The 18,355-nt window shown below is 44.8% G+C and overlaps 1 protein-coding gene across 1 annotated transcript; it reads left to right on the forward strand.

The window, feature by feature from the left end:
• Positions 1-655: 655 nt before the first annotated feature.
• fermt1 (fermitin family member 1) lies at positions 656-17,777 on the forward strand. Its single transcript, XM_034228441.1, has 16 exons — positions 656-753; positions 2,478-2,637; positions 3,145-3,242; positions 3,761-3,896; positions 4,027-4,152; positions 5,135-5,318; positions 5,425-5,527; positions 5,611-5,718; positions 6,448-6,579; positions 6,768-6,817; positions 7,010-7,134; positions 7,263-7,369; positions 7,483-7,707; positions 7,791-7,915; positions 16,963-17,104; positions 17,208-17,777. The coding sequence occupies exons 2-16, from the start codon at positions 2,487-2,489 to the stop codon at positions 17,379-17,381; spliced, it is 1,986 nt and encodes a 661-aa protein (XP_034084332.1). The 5' UTR covers positions 656-753; positions 2,478-2,486; the 3' UTR covers positions 17,382-17,777.
• Positions 17,778-18,355: the final 578 nt, after the last annotated feature.

Consider the following 18,355-nt stretch of genomic DNA (forward strand, 5'->3'; position numbering starts at 1 on the left):
TGGGAAACACTGTAGGCTATTAGATATTAGAACGAAGAAGTATGACATTGTTTTTTGACCAAACAACGTATAGGTGTTGTACACATAGGCCTACAGTACTTTTAAAAATAAAACTGCTCATTTTATTTTAGTGACGTTAAAGACATAGGTGTGCAGAAAAAAATTACTTGTGCTAACTTCCATCTGTTTGTGCATTTGTTTTACATGTTTTATTATTTAAAATATGATGGCCCTACACTGAAAGAAACTCCAAACATAATATCTAGTTCTCGTTATGCTAAATAGGCCAAGTCATTATTTATCACCATTTTACATTAGCTTGCTGCTTACTGCTAAGTTGTCATGAAGTTAAACGGCACACAATATTATCATTAGCTATGTGGAACATGTTTAGCTAGTTTCTGGGTAGTTAGCCTACTCATGGCAGAGCGCACCATAGTGAGCTCAGTCTGTCACGATTGAAGTTAATTAGCTAGGATTTTGATAAAAGTACTATATTGAAGTAGCTACGATACAACTAACACGAACTGCAGAAGTCCGTTTCATTTGTTAAACAGGCTTCAGACATTATAAATGTTGTGAACACCGGCTTGTGAACAAACCCACTTTGCTGACTTCACTTCCTCTGACCGTACCGCCTCCTCTACCTGTCTGAACGGGGCGTGTTTTACTCCTGGAGGAGCCTCATTTGGTTCATTCCACTTCACAAGGAATTTCTAGGAATAGCTCACCAGCAGAAAACGTTGAATCAAGGTAAGATTTGTTTTCAGAGACTTGACTTTGTTAATTTTTTAATGGCCAATATCATGCTGGGATTGATAAGGCAGACTTCACATGGGGAAATAATCAAACCATTTGATTGTGTATGGTAGCTTACAGTGGAGACTTGTTATCTATCGGTCTTATATAGAAGAAAGTTAATGCTTAATTTTTTTAGGACTTAATTGTACTATTATTGCTATACTAGGGCTGGGCTGACACAGTTGTTTACTCTATTCTGTACATTCTAAAACTGAACACTAGTGCTGTTTTTATATCTTTAGTTCAACAGTAAGGCCTGATACTTGATAGTTGTGGCCACAGGGTTCACTGTCATCATTTATTTTATTAATTTCAAACTCTATGACTGATTTTTACAATAACAAGAGATACCCAGTACTTTTGTCATTTAAAAGTATAGCCTATGTGTGTAGTTGTATTGTAAAGAAGGGGTTGTTCATTTTCCAGTGCTGCATTCCTGTAGTTGCTACATTATTAAAATGTGGTACACTGAATTAATGCACTTTTGGTTGGAGAGTAAACACCTGTAAATCAGAGATTGTAGATTTTCACTATTCACAATGGTTAGCTTTTTAAGGTAATGAGTACGGTAGCTCTTTAACTGTATGTCTATTTTATAGGAAAAAACAGATATTATTTTATGTTGTTTGAATATTGCTTTGGCCCGGATTTCATCACCTCTCCTTCCCTAACTTTTTGGTATTTTTTGCAGATAGTGTATTATTGTTGGGGCCAATTCATCACGCTCTAACACATCTCAACAAGCCTTCCCACACACTTGCAAGTTTAAACATTTTGAACTGTACCCTACAGCTGCATAGAGAGGGAGCAGCACAAAGAGAGCAGAATGTGTTCATTAAACCTAGCCTTGCGGCAACACATTTTCGCACAGTAGGCTATACATTACCACTGGGTTAGGACAAATGTAACAGGTATTTCTGTTGATAGCCCCAGTCGTGTATGAGTTGGGATCTTTTTATTCACAACACTTTCATAGTTCAGATGTGAATTAAAGAAAGATTGGTGCAGTGTGTGGTGATTGTTGTTTTGCCATGGTCCCTGCAGGAGATTCGTGTCCCTGCTCGTCACACATTCCACAGCTTTACCCTCCCTGCTCCTCCTCCACTCTTTTCCTCTTTCTTATAGTGTATCTGCCTGATGTCTTCCATCCATTCCCTCTTTATCAAATATATGAATCCTCCAGTATACTTCTACTTTTCTGGGCAGAGCCGTACAGCTGTGTTACAACTCTTCTGTTTACTGTGTGTTCTGCGGTCTCGTCTATATCCTGCTGGCAGCGGCTTGTACATCTGCCAGTCTGTGTGTTCCCTGATATCTTATTTATAAATGTATCGGCTGAGATGCGAGTACTTCAGGGGCCGCAGTATCATTGCAGAGATACTGCGGGGAAAGCATTAAGGAGATTTGGAAAATAAAAAGTTCATTTGGATGTTCCCACAGGATGTTGAGAAACACTTAATCCGCTGATTCATGTTTTGTTTTTACCAGATGTTTCCTATCTTCCAAACAAAAGAAAGCAAGAAAAGAGTCAACATATGTTATCGGAATTCCCCTTCTATGGGATTAATCAGAGATAGTGGGAGGTTTCTCCTTCCCATATTCCTTTTGTTGTGCTTCTTTGACGGCAATATTACACCGAGGAGCTTCCAGTCTATAATGCACTTCTTTCCTTTTAGAACAAGGCCATGATCAAAGCCGCAGAGTATGGAGAAACATCATGGGAGCTGTCCGTGCAAGTGGATCAAAAAGCTGGAGATGAGTCCATGAAATTTAAGCTGAGGGTGAAGGGAGACTTGCACATTGGAGGCCTGATGCTTAAACTGGTGGAGAAGATCAGTAAGTGCCTCAGTATAACTGTCATAATGTAATCTGTCGGATTACATTTTGGTTTGTTTACCTGGTAAAAGCATACTACATTTGACTTTGTTTTAGGCACAGTCCCTGCCCCTGCTGCCATATTAAGTCTGTTAGTCAAGCCACACCCTTGTTTGCCCTGCATTTTTCTACACTGCAGTGCCATTGTTTTTGCCACAATGCATTGGCTTGTATAGCCCGAGGGGCCAAAGTTCAGCCAGGATCTGATCTGATATCTCTTTACATAAATCCAGACGAGCTAATGTAGTGAGGGCACCAGTAAGGTGGTGTGAGGCAAAATAGATGACTAAATAGGCTGTCATCAACAGACGGATTAAAGCACAGCACCATAACATGACGTCAGGTAGACTCATAAAACCAGACTTTATTCATGCTCAACCACCCACACAACAGGTACAGGAAGTGCAATACCCTTTAAACATGTGATATGACAGTAACATGTGTTTAACTTAATGTGTCTGTCTGCAGAGGCTCCTCAGGACTGGTCAGATCATGCACTGTGGTGGGAACAGAGGAAATGTTGGCTGCTCAAAACACACTGGACCTTGGACAAGTATGGAATTCAGGTAATTAAGACTTAAGTGATTGAATCTGTTTTTAGAATTGTGCTGATCATTGATATGTTTTAATTTCATTATTTTATTTCCAAGAACAATTAAAAATGTCAAGGATATGTCTGTCTAAACATTTAGTTAAATGTCAATGGCACACTGCAGTACTCGAGTCTAAGTCATAAGTCAATTATGTGTGTGTATGTGTTAGGCCAACAGTGATTTCAATTCAAGCATATGTTGTGACAAGCATTGTTAAGGCTTAAATCTCTAAATAAATATGGTGAATAGCTCACGTTCAAAGAGTAATGACCAAATTAATATTAGGGAGAAAATGAGTGTAATAATTTCTGCTCAAAAACAGACTTACTATCTATATTTGGTGTCTATCTTTTATACTCTATACATTTCAATAACATTAGAAGATCCTTAACACCAGATAAGGTTGCAATCTAATCAGCAAAATAAAAAAGGAAAGGGAATAAATATGGATTTTGCAGGTGTGGTTGAAGAAACGTTCTTGTATTACACAGGCAGATGCTAACCTGCGCTATACACCCCAGCACAAACCCCTGTTGCTGCAGCTCCCCAATATGAAAACCATCAAATTGACCGTCAGCTTCTCCAGTGTCGTCTTTAAGGCAGTGTCAGAGATCTGTCGAATACTCAGTGAGTTTCTCTCTCCTTACTTGTCTCAGTCTCAGTGACTTTAGATGATTTATCTATAACTCTGACTCACCTTCTTTCCATATTCTCCCTGATCTCTTCACACTGTTCCCCTGTTCCTGCTCCCTCTCAGACATCAGAAGGTCAGAGGAACTGTCTCTGCTGAAGCCTCCAGAGAAGAAGAAGAAGAAAAGCAAGAACTCGGCACAGGAGGACATCTGGGACATCGATTTAGCGGGCGGGGGACCAGGAGGCACAGGTACTGATTCTTAACAAGGCTTTAAACAAAGAAGTTTCACAGTATATAAGCACAGAATCTGATTATAAAATAAATGTGCAGCATGTCAGAAAACATTTTTTGCGTAAAACTTTTATACAAAAGGGAGTAGATGCATTGGCTAGAAACAAATTGAAATGTTTCCTGAAGATTCCCTTTGTTATTAAACGTGCCTTATTCTTAGATATGTTGTCATAGTTTGGGGCTGCATTCTAATTTTCTAATTGCTAATATATCAATGAAGACAATAAATTACAGAGAAAAGTGCAGTTTAATTTGTTGCAGAAGATTTAAAGGTTTAAATCATTTGATTACATGTATTTAACACATTTGTATCTAAAGGTGAATTGATCTTTTTCACTGCAGACAAAAATAGATGTATCAACAAAGCGTAGTTGCTGCATCACAGTAATTGCTGGAAAGTAGACTAAAATTAGGTGAGAAGAAGATTCATAATGTATGTTATGCCCAGCACTTAAATGGATAGCATCTTAATTTCAATGAGTTACTTCTACTGTAGGAGGAGAAGAAATTAGAAACTTATATACAGTATAGTGCTGCGGGGATCTGTCAGGCTGCAGTTTCATCAGCGAGATCTGAGAGAATTGTTTAGTGTGTTCGTCAGGGTTTCCCCAACGCTGAGTATCCAGTTCATATTTCACATCATCCTAAAGATCCCTCTAATAAGGACCTTTGATCTCTGCCAACTTTAATGTCGACCCAGTTGGTACTTTTCGAGAATCGTGATGCCTTATTTTGTCTTTACAAGTCTCACATCTGTCCAACTTGTATCCTAACTGTTGCTACTTCTTGTAAATATTGTGCTTTTGCACCTTTGTTACGCCCTCTAGAATCTGACGATAAGTTGACCTCAACTTCAGAGAGTATGCCCACTCCTTTTGGCGAATCTGATTTGAATAGTATTTTAAAAATGTAAAAGTATCTACATTTCTCTTTGAACTAGGCCCCATGTACAGCAAGACAATGACAGCCACCTACGACCCGGAGAACGGGATGCCGGTGTCTGCCACGAGCCTCTGGTTTGGAGATAACCCTCTGGCTGAATCGCAGCCTAACCTGCCCCCTGCTGAGCTGGCCAAGATGTACCATCCGCTGGAGCTGGTGGACAAAGCAGTCAACAGTGCAGGGTAGATACAAATACAGTTCATTATTTGCTTATTTATTTAAAACTAGCAGCGTAATGTAATGTAGACGATAGGCCTTCTAATTGGTTGTTGCTAATATGATTGACAGGTGGTTGGACTCGTCTCGTTCTCTTATGGAGCAAGACATTCAAGATGAGGAAAAGCTATTGCTTCGCTTCAAGTATAACGTCTTTTTTGACCTCAATCCTAAAGTAAGACACCCCCAAATGTATCCCTTGAAAAATAAATTAACACCATTTTGAAATGAATTTGAGTGTAGGTTTTTGTGTTTTAGTACGATGCTGTCAGAATAACACAGCTGTACGAACAAGCTCGCTGGTCCATTCTGCTGGAGGAGATAGACTGCACTGAGGAGGAAATGCTGATGTTTGCTTCATTACAGGTAAACAACATGCAGTTGGAGAAGTGAAATAACGTCCGGTTTGTATAACAGAATACAGTCAAATTCTTAGTACTTACAATTATGGCTCGTCTAACTCAAAGCTACCAAACATTCAGATGCATACATGTTTTAATCTGAGAACTAAACTATCTTATAGCAATCCTGATTTAAAATGGCTTGTGATTGTCAAACCAGAGTTCTCAGAATGGTAATGTGGTCTAAGAGGCACGCTAATGTTGCCTAAATTAGCTTTAAGTACAGTATAGGGGTGTCTTGGACCTCTGAATAGTATCCCTCTAGGTCTGTGTCTAAATCCACATAAGGACGTGTCAGGGCTTGAGGCGAATCCCACTGGAGAGGGATGGTGGGAGGAGAGAAAGAGAACTATGAGTTACAGGAAAAGTAGGACTATAGTTCCCCATCAGAGAAATAATTGCTGTAAATATATATAGACTGTGGTAAAGTTTTAGCTGTGTCTAAGTATCTGGCCATCTCTGATCCGCTCAGCTGTTATTTTGCAACTGTTGGGCGAGGGATTCAGAAATCACAGTGATTCAATTAGATCATTTTTGCACTCACCTACACATGGGTGCAACGGCTGGCCCGCTCTGAGTCACGACTGCCTTGCATAACCCCTCAAGTCATAATGATCTGTACTTGATAATATATTAGTCAGTTAGTAGTTTTCATCTTATGGAGTAAAAAGCTTTCTTTTTATTTCATTTTCAGTATCATATTTGCAAACTGACCATCTCAAGTGAACCAATGGACAACTCCAACGAACCAGAAATAGATGAAGTAGAAGCTGCTCTGTCCAACTTGGAGACGACACTTGAAGGCGGACTCCCTGACAGAATTCTGGTAAACATATATTTTATAAGTCACTGGAGTGAATGTTAACTGTAATTTGAACGTTTTTTAGGTCTGTTACAGTAGAACACCTGTTTTTGAGCAGGAGTGATAGGTAGGCCTCCGATGATTGCATGTCTTAACACGGTGATGTCAGGAGAAGACTCAGGATAATTCACAGTTGTTTGTCCCGCCCCCAGGAAGACATTACAGATATTCCAGAGTTGGCAGATTCCCTCCGGCTGTTTAGGTAAACCCACCTTTGTTCCTATCACATGAAGATGTTATGTCAATTAACCGAATTAAATGTTAAATACCCCGCTGAAATTGATATTTTACTGTCTCATAAACTTCTAATTTCTTTTACTCAGAAGTATAAAGGTGACCTGTATTGCAGCCAAAAAATAGAAGTTTGTTTTTCTTTCTTTCTGTCCTAAATCAGGCCAAAAAGACTAACGCTGCGGCAGTACAAAGAGTACTGGTTTGTTTTCAAGGACACCACAATCTCCTACTACAAGAACAAGGAGACGTCCAATGGAGAACCCATAGAGCAGTTTCACCTGAGAGGTCAGTCCCTTATGTGTTTTACCGCAGTCCAAATATAAAGTTCAACATATTCTATGCTAATATTTGCAGATCTGTATCATGCTGCTCTTCTTCTGTTGTTAAATTAACTACTATCTCTTCTGTGATAGGTTGTGAGGTAGTCCCCGATGTCAACGTGACTGACAAGAAGTTCGGCATCAAGCTCCTGCTCCCAGTTGCTGACGGGATGAATGAGGTGTACATCCGATGTGACAATGTAAGACCCCCCTCTTCTTCCCAATGAGCATTTCTTCCTATTCTCCCTTCTTTTTTTTTAAATCCCTGTAAAGTGTGTGAATATAAACCCGGCCTCGTATTGTAACTGTCCAGGAAACGCAGTATGCCAAGTGGAAAGCTGCATGTATCTTGGCCTCTAAGGGCAAGACAATGGCTTACAGCTCCTACAAATCAGAAGTGAGAAACATCCAGTCATTTCTGCAAATGAAGAGCCTGGCACCCCCTCCTGGTCAGGCAGCTCCTGATATCGAATCCATGGACATGAATGCTGAATGTTTTTTCTCCCCGCGCTACACCAAGAAGCACAAGACCAAACAGGTAACGTATTCTTGACTTTGCCAAAAGCCATCAGCATTGCACAACTGTTATATCTAATATATTTCTCAATCTGCCTTTGAAAGCTAACTTCACGTATCCTGGAGGCCCATCAGAATATCGCACGGCTGTCCCTAATGGAGGCTAAGATGCGCTTCATCCAGGCCTGGCAGTCACTTCCAGAGTTTGGTATCAACTACTACATTGTCAGGTACAGTGCCTATATTTATGTTGACATATCTATTTTTATTTTATTATAATCGTTTATTTGGCAGGGACAATAAGTGATGAACACAAGCGTAACAGTGCCAGATTTAGTTTGAGCTAATTTCCATCCGCAGTCCTTCATAATAAAACATTTAAGAATATTACATTTTACAAACATAGCAAAAACAAAATACATGATATGCAAAAAGTGCAAAAGAGCAAGAGCAGCACACACGAGTATTTATGACATGGTAATACAATATAACAGCAACGACATATAAAGTGCAAGAGAAGATAAAAGAGCTAACTAAAGTGCAAGAGGAGATACCCCTGTGTTAAAGTGCATTTAGCGGTGATCGCACGTCTGTTTGTTTCTCAACCATTCTTTTAGTTGACCTTTAAAACTATGGAGAGTGGGACAATCCCATACAGTATCTCAGTTGGGAGGCTATTCCAGAAAGAGCTGCCTTTAATGGAGAGTTTCTGACCTAGTGCAGCGTCCAGTGTGTTTTTTGTGGATGAATTCCCCTAAGGGAGGGGGGGGGGCAGTCCAGGTAAACATTTATAAATAAAACACATACTTTTAAAAGACTTAATATTGTCAAAACTCAAGAAATTATGTTTATCAAGGATGGTACAGTGGTGGTATGAATAAGGCTGTCTGTCAAACACCTTAATAGCTCTCTTGTACAGCTGTTCTATTGGTTTCAGGTTTGTGGCACAAGCAAACGATCAGTTTGTCAAACAGTATTCAATGTGGGATAGAATCATGCAGTGGAGGTATGACTTTGCAGCATTGACAGTTAAGAAAGGTCTAATTTGTTTAAAATGTTGCAAGTTATGTTTCTTAAAAGTCAAGTTTGAGTCCAATATGACTACAAGACACTTGAAGTGGGAGACTAGTTCTATTTCTGCTCTGTTTAAAAACACATTGGATCCTTCGATTTTGACTGGTCGTTTACTGAACATCATGCATACTGTTTTTTTTACGTTTAACTGTAAGCAAATGTTGTTCAGCCAGTGTTGAACCTTGTCCAAAGCTTTTGAGAGACAACATGAGATCATTTCAGTGTTTTTCCCGTGTACAAAAATGACCGCATCATCAGCATACATTTGCACATTCAACTCAGGACATACATTAGGCAAGTCATTAATGTACAGTGAAAACAGTAATGGTCCAAGAATGGAACCTTGTGGAACCCCAACAGGGTTGACAAGGTAGGGGGATTTGGCACCGTTGACCAAAACAGACTGTTTTCTGTTCGATAAGTAAGACTTAAACCAATGTATTGAAACTGCCGAAAAGTTTAAATGAGTCAGCTTTGTAAGGAGAACTTGGTGGTCAACAGGGTTAAATGCCTTCCTGAGATCAAGGAAGACAGCACCTACAGGCTCATGTCCAACATACATTTAACCTTTTCCACAAAGACACAGTTAGCTGTCTCAGTGGAGAGGTGAGCACGAAAACCAAACTGCATTGGGTGGAGTGGAGCGAAACCTTTATCCAAATGTTTGGTGATTAGTTTTGACACCCATTTCTCACCTATCTTAGAGACACAGGGGAGGATGCTGATTTGTCTATAATTGAACATCATTGCCTTATCCCCAGATTTAAAGATCAGTGTCACCGAGGCCACCTTCCAGGATGATGGAACTTCACTCGTGCTGATAGATTGATTCAATAGCATAGTAATTGGTTTTATTAGACCATCGATATGTGTCTTTATGAAGTTGGTGTCGAAATCATATGCATCCCTAGCCTTAGAACCTCTTAACCCTGAGATTATATTTTTTACCTCAACCTCTGTGATTTCCTCCAGCTCAAAAACGGGGTGTGTATCCACAGTCAGGCTAGGTGAGACCTCAGATGGCGGGAAGAGCTTTGTAATGTCCAGAGCACTAGTTAAGAAATACTCATTTAGAGAGTTGGCCAATACAGCAGGGTCTTTTATCAGGGCATCATTGATTTTTTTTTGTACATTATTTTCCTGTTTGGTTTACCTAATAGTTTATTTAGGATTTGCCAAACGTTTTTACTGTTACCTTTCGCACCTTCAATTATGTTGATGAAGAAGTTCGCTTTGGCCTGTCTTATTGTTTGTGTTACCTTGTTACGAGCATGAGTGAATTTCTGTCTGTCAGTGGATAGTCCGGATTTCAAGCTCTGCTTCAATAGTTGGTCTCTAGATTTCATGAGATTCCTGCATTGTAGATTCAGCCAGGGAAGATGATGTACCTTCCTGTCCCGAAGGCACCCTCTCCTTGAGAAGGAAGACATTGTATCATTAATTTTAGATATAAACAGATTACTGTTTTCACCAATATCTTCAGAGGACAGAGTGTCCCCCCCAATCAATCATTTTCAATGCCTCCATAAAACGTTGTTGCAGGTTTTTGGGGATGAAGCGAGAACCCAAGGCAGGGGTTTTAGGTGTGGCCATGAACCTTTTTTGTGTGAGTTTCCTGGTAAAAATAATAAGGTTATGGTCAGAAAGACCATAACGAAAGTTGTAGTTCTATTTTGTCTCTACTGACCGCCAGAGGCGGTGCTTTAAGCACTGGATATGTCCATCGCGCGCATGCGCAGCTCGAGTACCAATAACAACAAAGTCACCTGTGACCCACGTGACACCGGCTATATCAGCCGGTGTCGTCAGAGGATCTGTTCCTTTCATCTTCTCGCTGCGCGAGGGTACCGTGGCTACATTTTTGTAGCCTACAACGTTCAGGTTTGAACGTTTGATCTGAGGGATTTCTCTGCAAGCAGCTGGCCGCGTGCAGCTTCGTGACTGACAGTCGGAGCTACGGGTCGTTAACGCGTCCTCCAGGAGCTGTGGCCGGCTGTGCGCTGTGCAGAGCTTCGACAGACAGGTTGGTGTCAGCTTGTTGCTGGTGATGGCTGTGTCCCCGCACCATCTCCCAGCCAAGTTGTCCTGATTGCTGTCTTATTTTTTGTTTGGCTTAGACTTTCTGGTGACGACAGTGTTCCCGCTTCCTCTCCCATAAAGTTGCCCTTATGCTCTTTTGAAAGTTCTGCTTGTGGCGTTGTGCCCGAGCTATCATTAGCATTTGAGTCCCAGCTTTGGCTGTGTCCCTCATTCAATTTAGTATGGAAAGCCCAGAGTGTCATATTTTAAACCCGTTTTTTGTTTAGATGCAGAGAGTAAGGTAAGTACTTTCTATTTCTTAGAAGCTATTATCTGGTCTTAACATTTGTGTTCTGACTTGGTCGCTTGATTGTTAGCAGCAGCCGCTTGGCTAACACCTTGCTGTTAAACTTAAGCTTGCCGTTGAGCTTAAGCTCAGCCGGTGAGGGCAGTGCTCCCGCTCCCGGTAACATAGGGTTTGATTGCAGTAGCGCTAGATCGTTGTATTACTGCTCCTAGTACTAGACTCCTAGCACTAGGATGATATGCAGAGAACATCTTCACTGCGGGTGCTGTGTGCTCCGCATGTGCGGTTACTACTGTAACCATGGCCTACGGTTCTATGCGGGCTGTTCTCTTTCTTAGAAGCTAATTATCTGGTCTTAACATTGTGTTCTGACTTGGTTGCTTGATTGTTAGCAGCAGCCGCTTGGCTAACACCTTGCATGTACTGTTAAGCTTCATTATTTAACTCAGCCGGTGAGGGCAGTGCTCTCGCTCCCGCTCCCGGTAAACGCATGGTATGGTTGCAGTAGCGCTATATCGTTGTATTTACTGCTCCTAGTACTAGACTCCTAGCACTAGGACGATATGCAGAGAACAATCTTCACTGTGTGTGCTGTGTGCTCTGCATGTGTGGCCATTAAGGAGGATTTCATCCTCCCAATATTATATTATCTAGTGGGCAGCCGTTTGGCTGACACTTTTAGGCACCGACCACAGTTACTACTGTAACTAAGGTTCTAAGCCGTAAGTACTGGCCATAATTACTACTGTAACTACGGTTCCAAGCCGTGTAAGTACTGGCCATAGTCAATACCGTAACTACGGCTCTATGCTGTCTAAGTACTGGCCATAGTTACTACTGTAACTACGGTTTTAAGCCGTAAGTACTGGCCATAGTTACTACTGTAACTACGGTTCCAAGCCGTGCAAGTACTGGCCATAGTCAATACCGTAAACGGCTCTATGCTGTGTAAGTACTGGTCATAGTTACTACTGTAACTACGGTTCCAAGCCATGTAAGTACTGGCCATAGTTACTACTGTAACTACGGCTCTATGCTGTGTAAGTTCTGACCATAGTTACGACTGTAACTACGGTTCTAAGCCGTGTAAGTACTGGCCATAGTTACTACTGTAACTACGGTTATATGCCGTGTGAGCACTGGCCATGGTTACTGCTGTAACTACGGGTCTGTGCTGTTCTCTTCTTTAGAAGCTAGTTATCTGGTCTTAAACATGTGTGTTATTTGACTTGATCTCGCTTGATCGTTAGCAGCAGCTGCTCGGCTAACGTCTTGCGTGTACTGTTAAGCTTAAGCTAGGTGAAGGCAGTGCTCTCGCTCCCGCTCCCTCTACCGGTAATGCGGATGTAGCTACATCCCTTTTTCTGTTCAGTGAGTAGTAGCACCGCTCTACTCTTCCCGTTCAGCAGGTAGCTGGTGAAGGCTGTGTTCCCGCACCCGCTCCCGGTTACGCTGCATCTGGCATTCGTCTCTAACTCAACCAGTGAAGGCAGTGTTCTCGCCCCCGCTCCTGGTAGACGCTGAACTGCCTTGTTTTTCCCTTTAGCAGGTAGCTGGTGAAGGCTTTGTTCCCGCACCCGCTCCCGGTTACGCTGAACTGCCTCGCTTTTCCGTTAAGCAGGTAGCCGGTGAAGGCTGTGTTCCCGCACCCGCTCCCGGTTACGCTGCATCTGGCATTCGTCTCTAACTAAACCAGTGAAGGCAGTGTTCTCGCTCCTGGTAGACGCTGAACTGCCTCGTTTTTCCCTTAAGCAGGTAGCTGGTGAAGGCTGTGTTCCCGCACCCGCTCCCGGTTAGGCTGCATCTGGCATTCGTGTCTAACTCAACCAGTGAAGGCAGTTCTCGCCCCCGGTCCTGGTAGACGCCAAACTGCCTCGTTTTTCCGTTAAGCAGGTAGTCGGTGAAGGCTGTGTTCCCGCACCCGCTCCCGGTTACGCTGCATCTGGCATTCGTCTCTAACTCAACCAGTGAAGGCAGTGTTCTCGCCCCCGCTCCTGGTAGATGCGGAACTGCCTTTTTCTCCGTTAAGCAGGTAGCTGGTGAAGGCTGTGTTCCCGCACCCGCTCCCGGTTACGCTGCATCTGGCATTCGTCTCTAACTCAACCAGTGAAGGCAGTGTTCTCGCCCCCGCTCCTGGTAGGCGCTGAACTGCCTTGTCTTTCCGTTAAGCAGGTAGCTGGTGAAGGCTGTGTTCCCGCACCCGCTCCCGGTTACACTGCATCTGGCATTCGTCTCTAACTCAACCAGTGAAGGTAGTGTTCTCGCCCCCGCTCCTGGTAGACGCGGAACTGCCCTGTTTTTCAGTTAAGCAGGTAGCTGGTGAAGGCTGTGTTCCCGCACCCGCTCCCGGTTATGCTGCATCTGGCATTCGTCTCTAACTCAGCCGGCAGTGTTTATTAATCCAGCCAGGTGAAGGCAGTGCTCTCGCTCCCGCTCCCTCTGCCGGTAACGTGGGTGTAATTACATCCCTCTTTCTGTTCGGCGAGTAGCAGCAACGCTCTACTCTTTCCATTAAGCAGGTAGCTGGTGAAGGCTGTGTTCCCGCACCCGCTCCCGGCTACGCTGCATCTGGCTACCTACAGAATGGCTCATTCATGTCGCGCCTGTATGGCTTCTTTTGAGCCCGAGGACGGCCACGATGGCCGAAATGGCGGTCAGTGGGGACGAAATGTGAGCATCTGAGGGAGGTTCTCACGGTAAACGCCTGCATGAGCTGTAGCTGCATGCCTCGGGCACTCAGAGTGGCTAGAATCACTGAGGTGGAACGTCTGGCAGCAGCCAACAGACACCTCTCCTTGTCACATCCTCCTCCAGATTAATTCGGCTGTTCCCGGCGACTTGAGGGAGCGATGGCTATGTGTGCTCCCCCCAATAGAAGGACTAGAAACAGGCTGTCCTCTAAAGTGGATCGGCTAGCTGCCGATAGGGGCATGATGAAGTCGCCTCTTGGCCCTTCAGCCTGGGCCCGGTGTAGGGGCTGCTAGCGGGCCGCCTGTCCCTCCCCCCCCCTTCGGTTGACGCCCCTCCTTCGGTTGGCGCCCCTCCTTCGGCTGACGCACCTCCTTCGGTTGACGCACCTCTGTATGAGGACGCCTTGTCGCTGGTACAGACTCGTCGCCAGGTTTCACTGGCCCAGTCACCACTAACGGAGGCATGTAGGAGAGTCCTCCGTAGCGTACCAGTCGAGCCAGGGGAGCTGTTTAGGTCAGCTGCCCTGGAGGCACTGGAGCGTGCCGCCCAAGCTAGGCAGACCAGGCAGCAGCTCTCGGGTCTTCGCAGACCTGTGCCCACTCCCAGCAGGCCCAGGGGCCGCTCTAGCAGCCGCACTCAGCCGCCGGATTACAGTGGTGGTCTGCAGAGGTCTTAGCGGCGCGACCCAATGACTTTCGTGCCCCAGGTCGCCCGCCTTCCAGGCGGCCTCGTGCCCCAGAGCCTTACCGGCGCCCCACAAGAGGCTCCAGGGGCCGGGGGGCTGGGCCCTGAAATCCTGGGGGCGGTCGTCGGCTGCTTTCCCAGTAGAAGCTCAGTTACTGGGCGGTCTGTACTTCCGTCCCTTGGGTGGTTTTCACCTTAACCCAGGGGTACGGACCGCAGCTCCGGCCCCTAGCCTTTGGCTGGGTCTAATTGACAGTCGTCAGCGATCCGGCAGGGGCCCTAGCTCTGGCCCAAGAGTTGTCCGTCCTTCTGTCCAAGGACGCAATCAAGCCAGTAAGACCCTCTGCTTAGCCCAGGGGGTTCTACTCTGCGTACTTTCTCGTGAGCAAGAAAGTCGGCGGATTTCGCCCGATCTTGGACCTCAGAGGAATCAACAGATTCCCGAAGGTGCTGCCATTCTATATGCTGACCACTGCATATGCACAGGTGGAGTGGTTCTCAACCGTGGACTTGAGAGATGCCTACTTCCACGTGGGCCGGGCAAGATGGTGCCTTATATTCAGTTCCTCCGGCCCTTGGGCAGACTGGCAGCTGCCTCGGCCGCTGAGCCCTTAGGCCCGCTGTCGTTGCGCCCCATGCAGATGTGGCTGAACAGCCTTCACTTGGACGCCAAGTGGCACAGGCACAGGGAAGTCAGGGTGTCGCAGCATTGCCTCCACTCTCTGTCACGCTGTAGGGGCAGGGCCTATCTCCTAGTGGGCGTGCCCATGGGCGCCATCCCATCCCGCCAGGAGACCATCACCATAGGTGCATGTCTCTCAGGGTGGGGTGCAGTGCGGCAGGGCAGGACCGTTCAGGGTCAGCGGTCTGCCCAGGAGAGTGCGCGCCAGGTCAACGTGCTAGGGCTTCGGGCTGTGCAGCTTGCACTCACGCACTTTCTACCCCAACTGGGGGGCAAGAATGTGCGTGTTCCTTGGGGACAGCAACAGCATACGTTGTTGCTTAGACAACAGTCCCTTCTAGATAGTGGACATTCTCACTCCACTCTGAATTTATGTGGCTGCGATTTCTGCCCATGTTCGGGTCGACGGCGCCACGGCGGGGTGCCACAGGTCGGTGTCCCTCTTTATGAGAGGGGCTTTACGGCAGCGTCCCCCTAGCACCCCGAGGGCTCCGGCTTGGGACCTGCCCCTGCTGCCCTATCATCTCCTCCCTTCGAGCCCCTGGCCCAGGGGGGGCTTAGGTGGCTGCCCACGAAGGCAGCATTTCTGCTTGCCATAGCCTCAGGGAAGCGAGTCGGGGAGTTGCATGTCCTCTCCATAAACAATACATGCCCGAGGTGGGACTCTCAGGCGTTGCCCTTTGGGCAAATGTGGCATTCCTGCCCGGGGTCCTTCCACAAACTCACTTCAATCAGCCTGCCCAGCTGGCACGCTTTGACATTCAGGAGTACGGCACGTCGAAGTTGCTGTGCCCTGGGGGTGCCCAAAGGGCGTATATCAAGGCTACTGCCTGTATACGGCAGTAGAAGCAACTCTTGATTTTGCCCTGGCGGCACTAAAGGAGGTTATGCCCTCTAACCAGTGGCTGCCCCACTGGGTTGTCGATACCATCTCACAGGCTTATGGGGCCAGTGGCCGCCCCCTGCCATCAGGCTGAGATGCCACTCTACAAGGAGCATCTCAACATCTTGGGCTGCCCTGAGGGTGGTGCCCCTGGAGACCATCTGCGCCGCGGCGTCGTGGGCGTCTTCTGGCACATTCTCCAGTTGTCATCAGGTCAATGTCGCCACTCCCCATTCTTTGGGCGTGGTCCTTTTGCCGAGCTCCGCTGTTTCCAGTGGTGAGCAAGGGCTTGGATTCTTCATGACATTGTTGGTATAAGTCATCCAGTGCTTAAAGCACCGCCTCTGGCGGTCAGTAGGGACGAAATAGAACGATAGTTACGGCTGTAACTACGGTTCTATGAGTCCCGGATGACCGCCAGAGTTCCCTGTCACTCAGAATTCTTGTGTGCTCGCGAGAAGATTCTGGGAACAGATCCTCTGACGACACCGGCTGATATAGCCGGTGTCACGTGGGTCACAGGTGACTTTGTTGTTATTGGTACTCGAGCTGCGCATGCGCGCGATGGACATATCCAGTGCTTAAAGCACCGCCTCTGGTGGTCATCCGGGACTCATAGAACCGTAGTTACAGCCGTAACTATCGGTTTGAACTATTCTGTCAGCTTTGTTAGTAAATAATAGATCTATCATAGTCTTAGAGGTTTTGGTTATTCTAGTCGGTTGATCCATTAGCTGTATTAAGTTGTGATTATCCGTGATCTGTTTTAAGTTATTTCTATTTTGTTTGTCAGTCCAGTTTATGTTAAAGTCTCCTAAAATGATTAGCTCTTTGTTGGAGTCACAGGAATTCAGCATGAGTTTTACCTGGTCATAGAAATGAATGAGAACATGTTGAGTATGATTGATATTTGGTTGTTCCTTTATTGGTGTTTCAGATTCAGAGGCAGTAAGAAAGAGGAGATTCTGGGGATCTCATACAACCGTATGATTCGTATCGACATGTCTTCTTGTCTGCCTGTCACCACATGGAGGTTCGCCAACATGAAGCAGTGGAATGTGAACTGGGAGATAAGACAGGTGAGCCATATGATATTACTTCACTTCTCTCTTGTTGTTTATTGGGGTATTGCAGCTTCACAGTATTACTTCGGAGACATGAATCCTTTGTTTATAATTCCAGGTTACCATAGAGTTCGACCAGAATGTGTCGATAGCCTTCTGCTGTTTGAGCTGTGACTGCAAGGTTGTCCACGAGTTCATCGGCGGCTACATCTTCCTCTCCACAAGATCTAAAGACCAGAACGAGACGCTAGACGAAGAACTGTTCCATAAACTCACCGGAGGCCAAGAATGAGGAGAGATACAAGCCTGTTTCTCTTATCTGTTGTTTATTTACGTGTGGTATAATGTGAAAGTGAAGCATTCATCTCCTGACGCAATGGTTACCCTAATTACTAAACAAACCATTGCAATAGAAAATGTAATACTGTACACTGTACATTTAACATTTTCACTTACAGAACAACAGTAGCATCATCATTTGTATCATCATACAGTCATAGAAATGTACCCTGCACTAGAAAAATAATGACGTTGATGTAAATATGTAGTCAAGATTCTCTCAAACCTGTATGCGTTGATATTTGTAAGAATTAAGCTTTTTTTTCCAGGTGAAGAGATTTCCATTTCTCAGACAGAAAAAAAACATTTTGTAAACAATCATTAAAGGGTGTGTTTTTGTATTTCACAACTTGTTTCCGATTTGTTAATTTGCTGCTACACATACAACAATTATTTTAAGGTCATTAAGTCATCTTATTTCATTGTATTGAGTTGTGTTAGTTGAAATTATTATTATGGAATGCATTTACAGTTATACCCACACAGCATTAAAAGAGAATTATGAAAATGTCTTCATCAGAAGGATTTAATTAACTATGAGTTGTATAATGTACTTCCAGAAACACTGCTGGCTTTAGATTCAACATCAAGGAAACTAAATACTGCAAATACTACAGTAATGGCCAGTTTAATACAACGTTAATTCAACTTACAGGTTTGCACTGAGCTCACAATATCACTGTGTAGATGGGACATTTGAAAATGACTTGGGAGTCAAAAAAAGTGACTCAGATTTATTTTAGTTTGACCAAATGTTGTTATTTCTTGCGCAGCGTAGGCTGCTCTCTTGCTCTTGCAGGTGGAGTTGGCACATTGTGTAAACGCAGTTGTAAAACACCAGATTGAGGCCCTGGTGGGAAATTAAACGCACCCACCCAAGCAGCGAGACGACATGGTCACACTTCTGCCTTGTTTGCACCCCAACAA

The sequence above is a fragment of the Gymnodraco acuticeps genome, unplaced genomic scaffold (assembly GCF_902827175.1).
Source record: "Gymnodraco acuticeps unplaced genomic scaffold, fGymAcu1.1, whole genome shotgun sequence".
Lineage (NCBI taxonomy): Eukaryota > Metazoa > Chordata > Actinopteri > Perciformes > Bathydraconidae > Gymnodraco > Gymnodraco acuticeps.

What these genes read in the sequence shown, in the direction of transcription:
- fermt1 (XM_034228441.1), top strand. Translation starts at nt 2,487, where the DNA reads ATGATCAAAGCCGCAGAGTATGGAGAAACATCATGGGAGCTGTCCGTG. An exon ending in TTTTTGACCTCAATCCTAAA is followed by an intron (nt 5,528 to 5,610) that starts GTAAGACACCCC and finishes TTTGTGTTTTAG; the next exon opens with TACGATGCTGTCAGAATAAC. An exon ending in TGAACTGGGAGATAAGACAG is followed by an intron (nt 17,105 to 17,207) that starts GTGAGCCATATG and finishes TTATAATTCCAG; the next exon opens with GTTACCATAGAGTTCGACCA.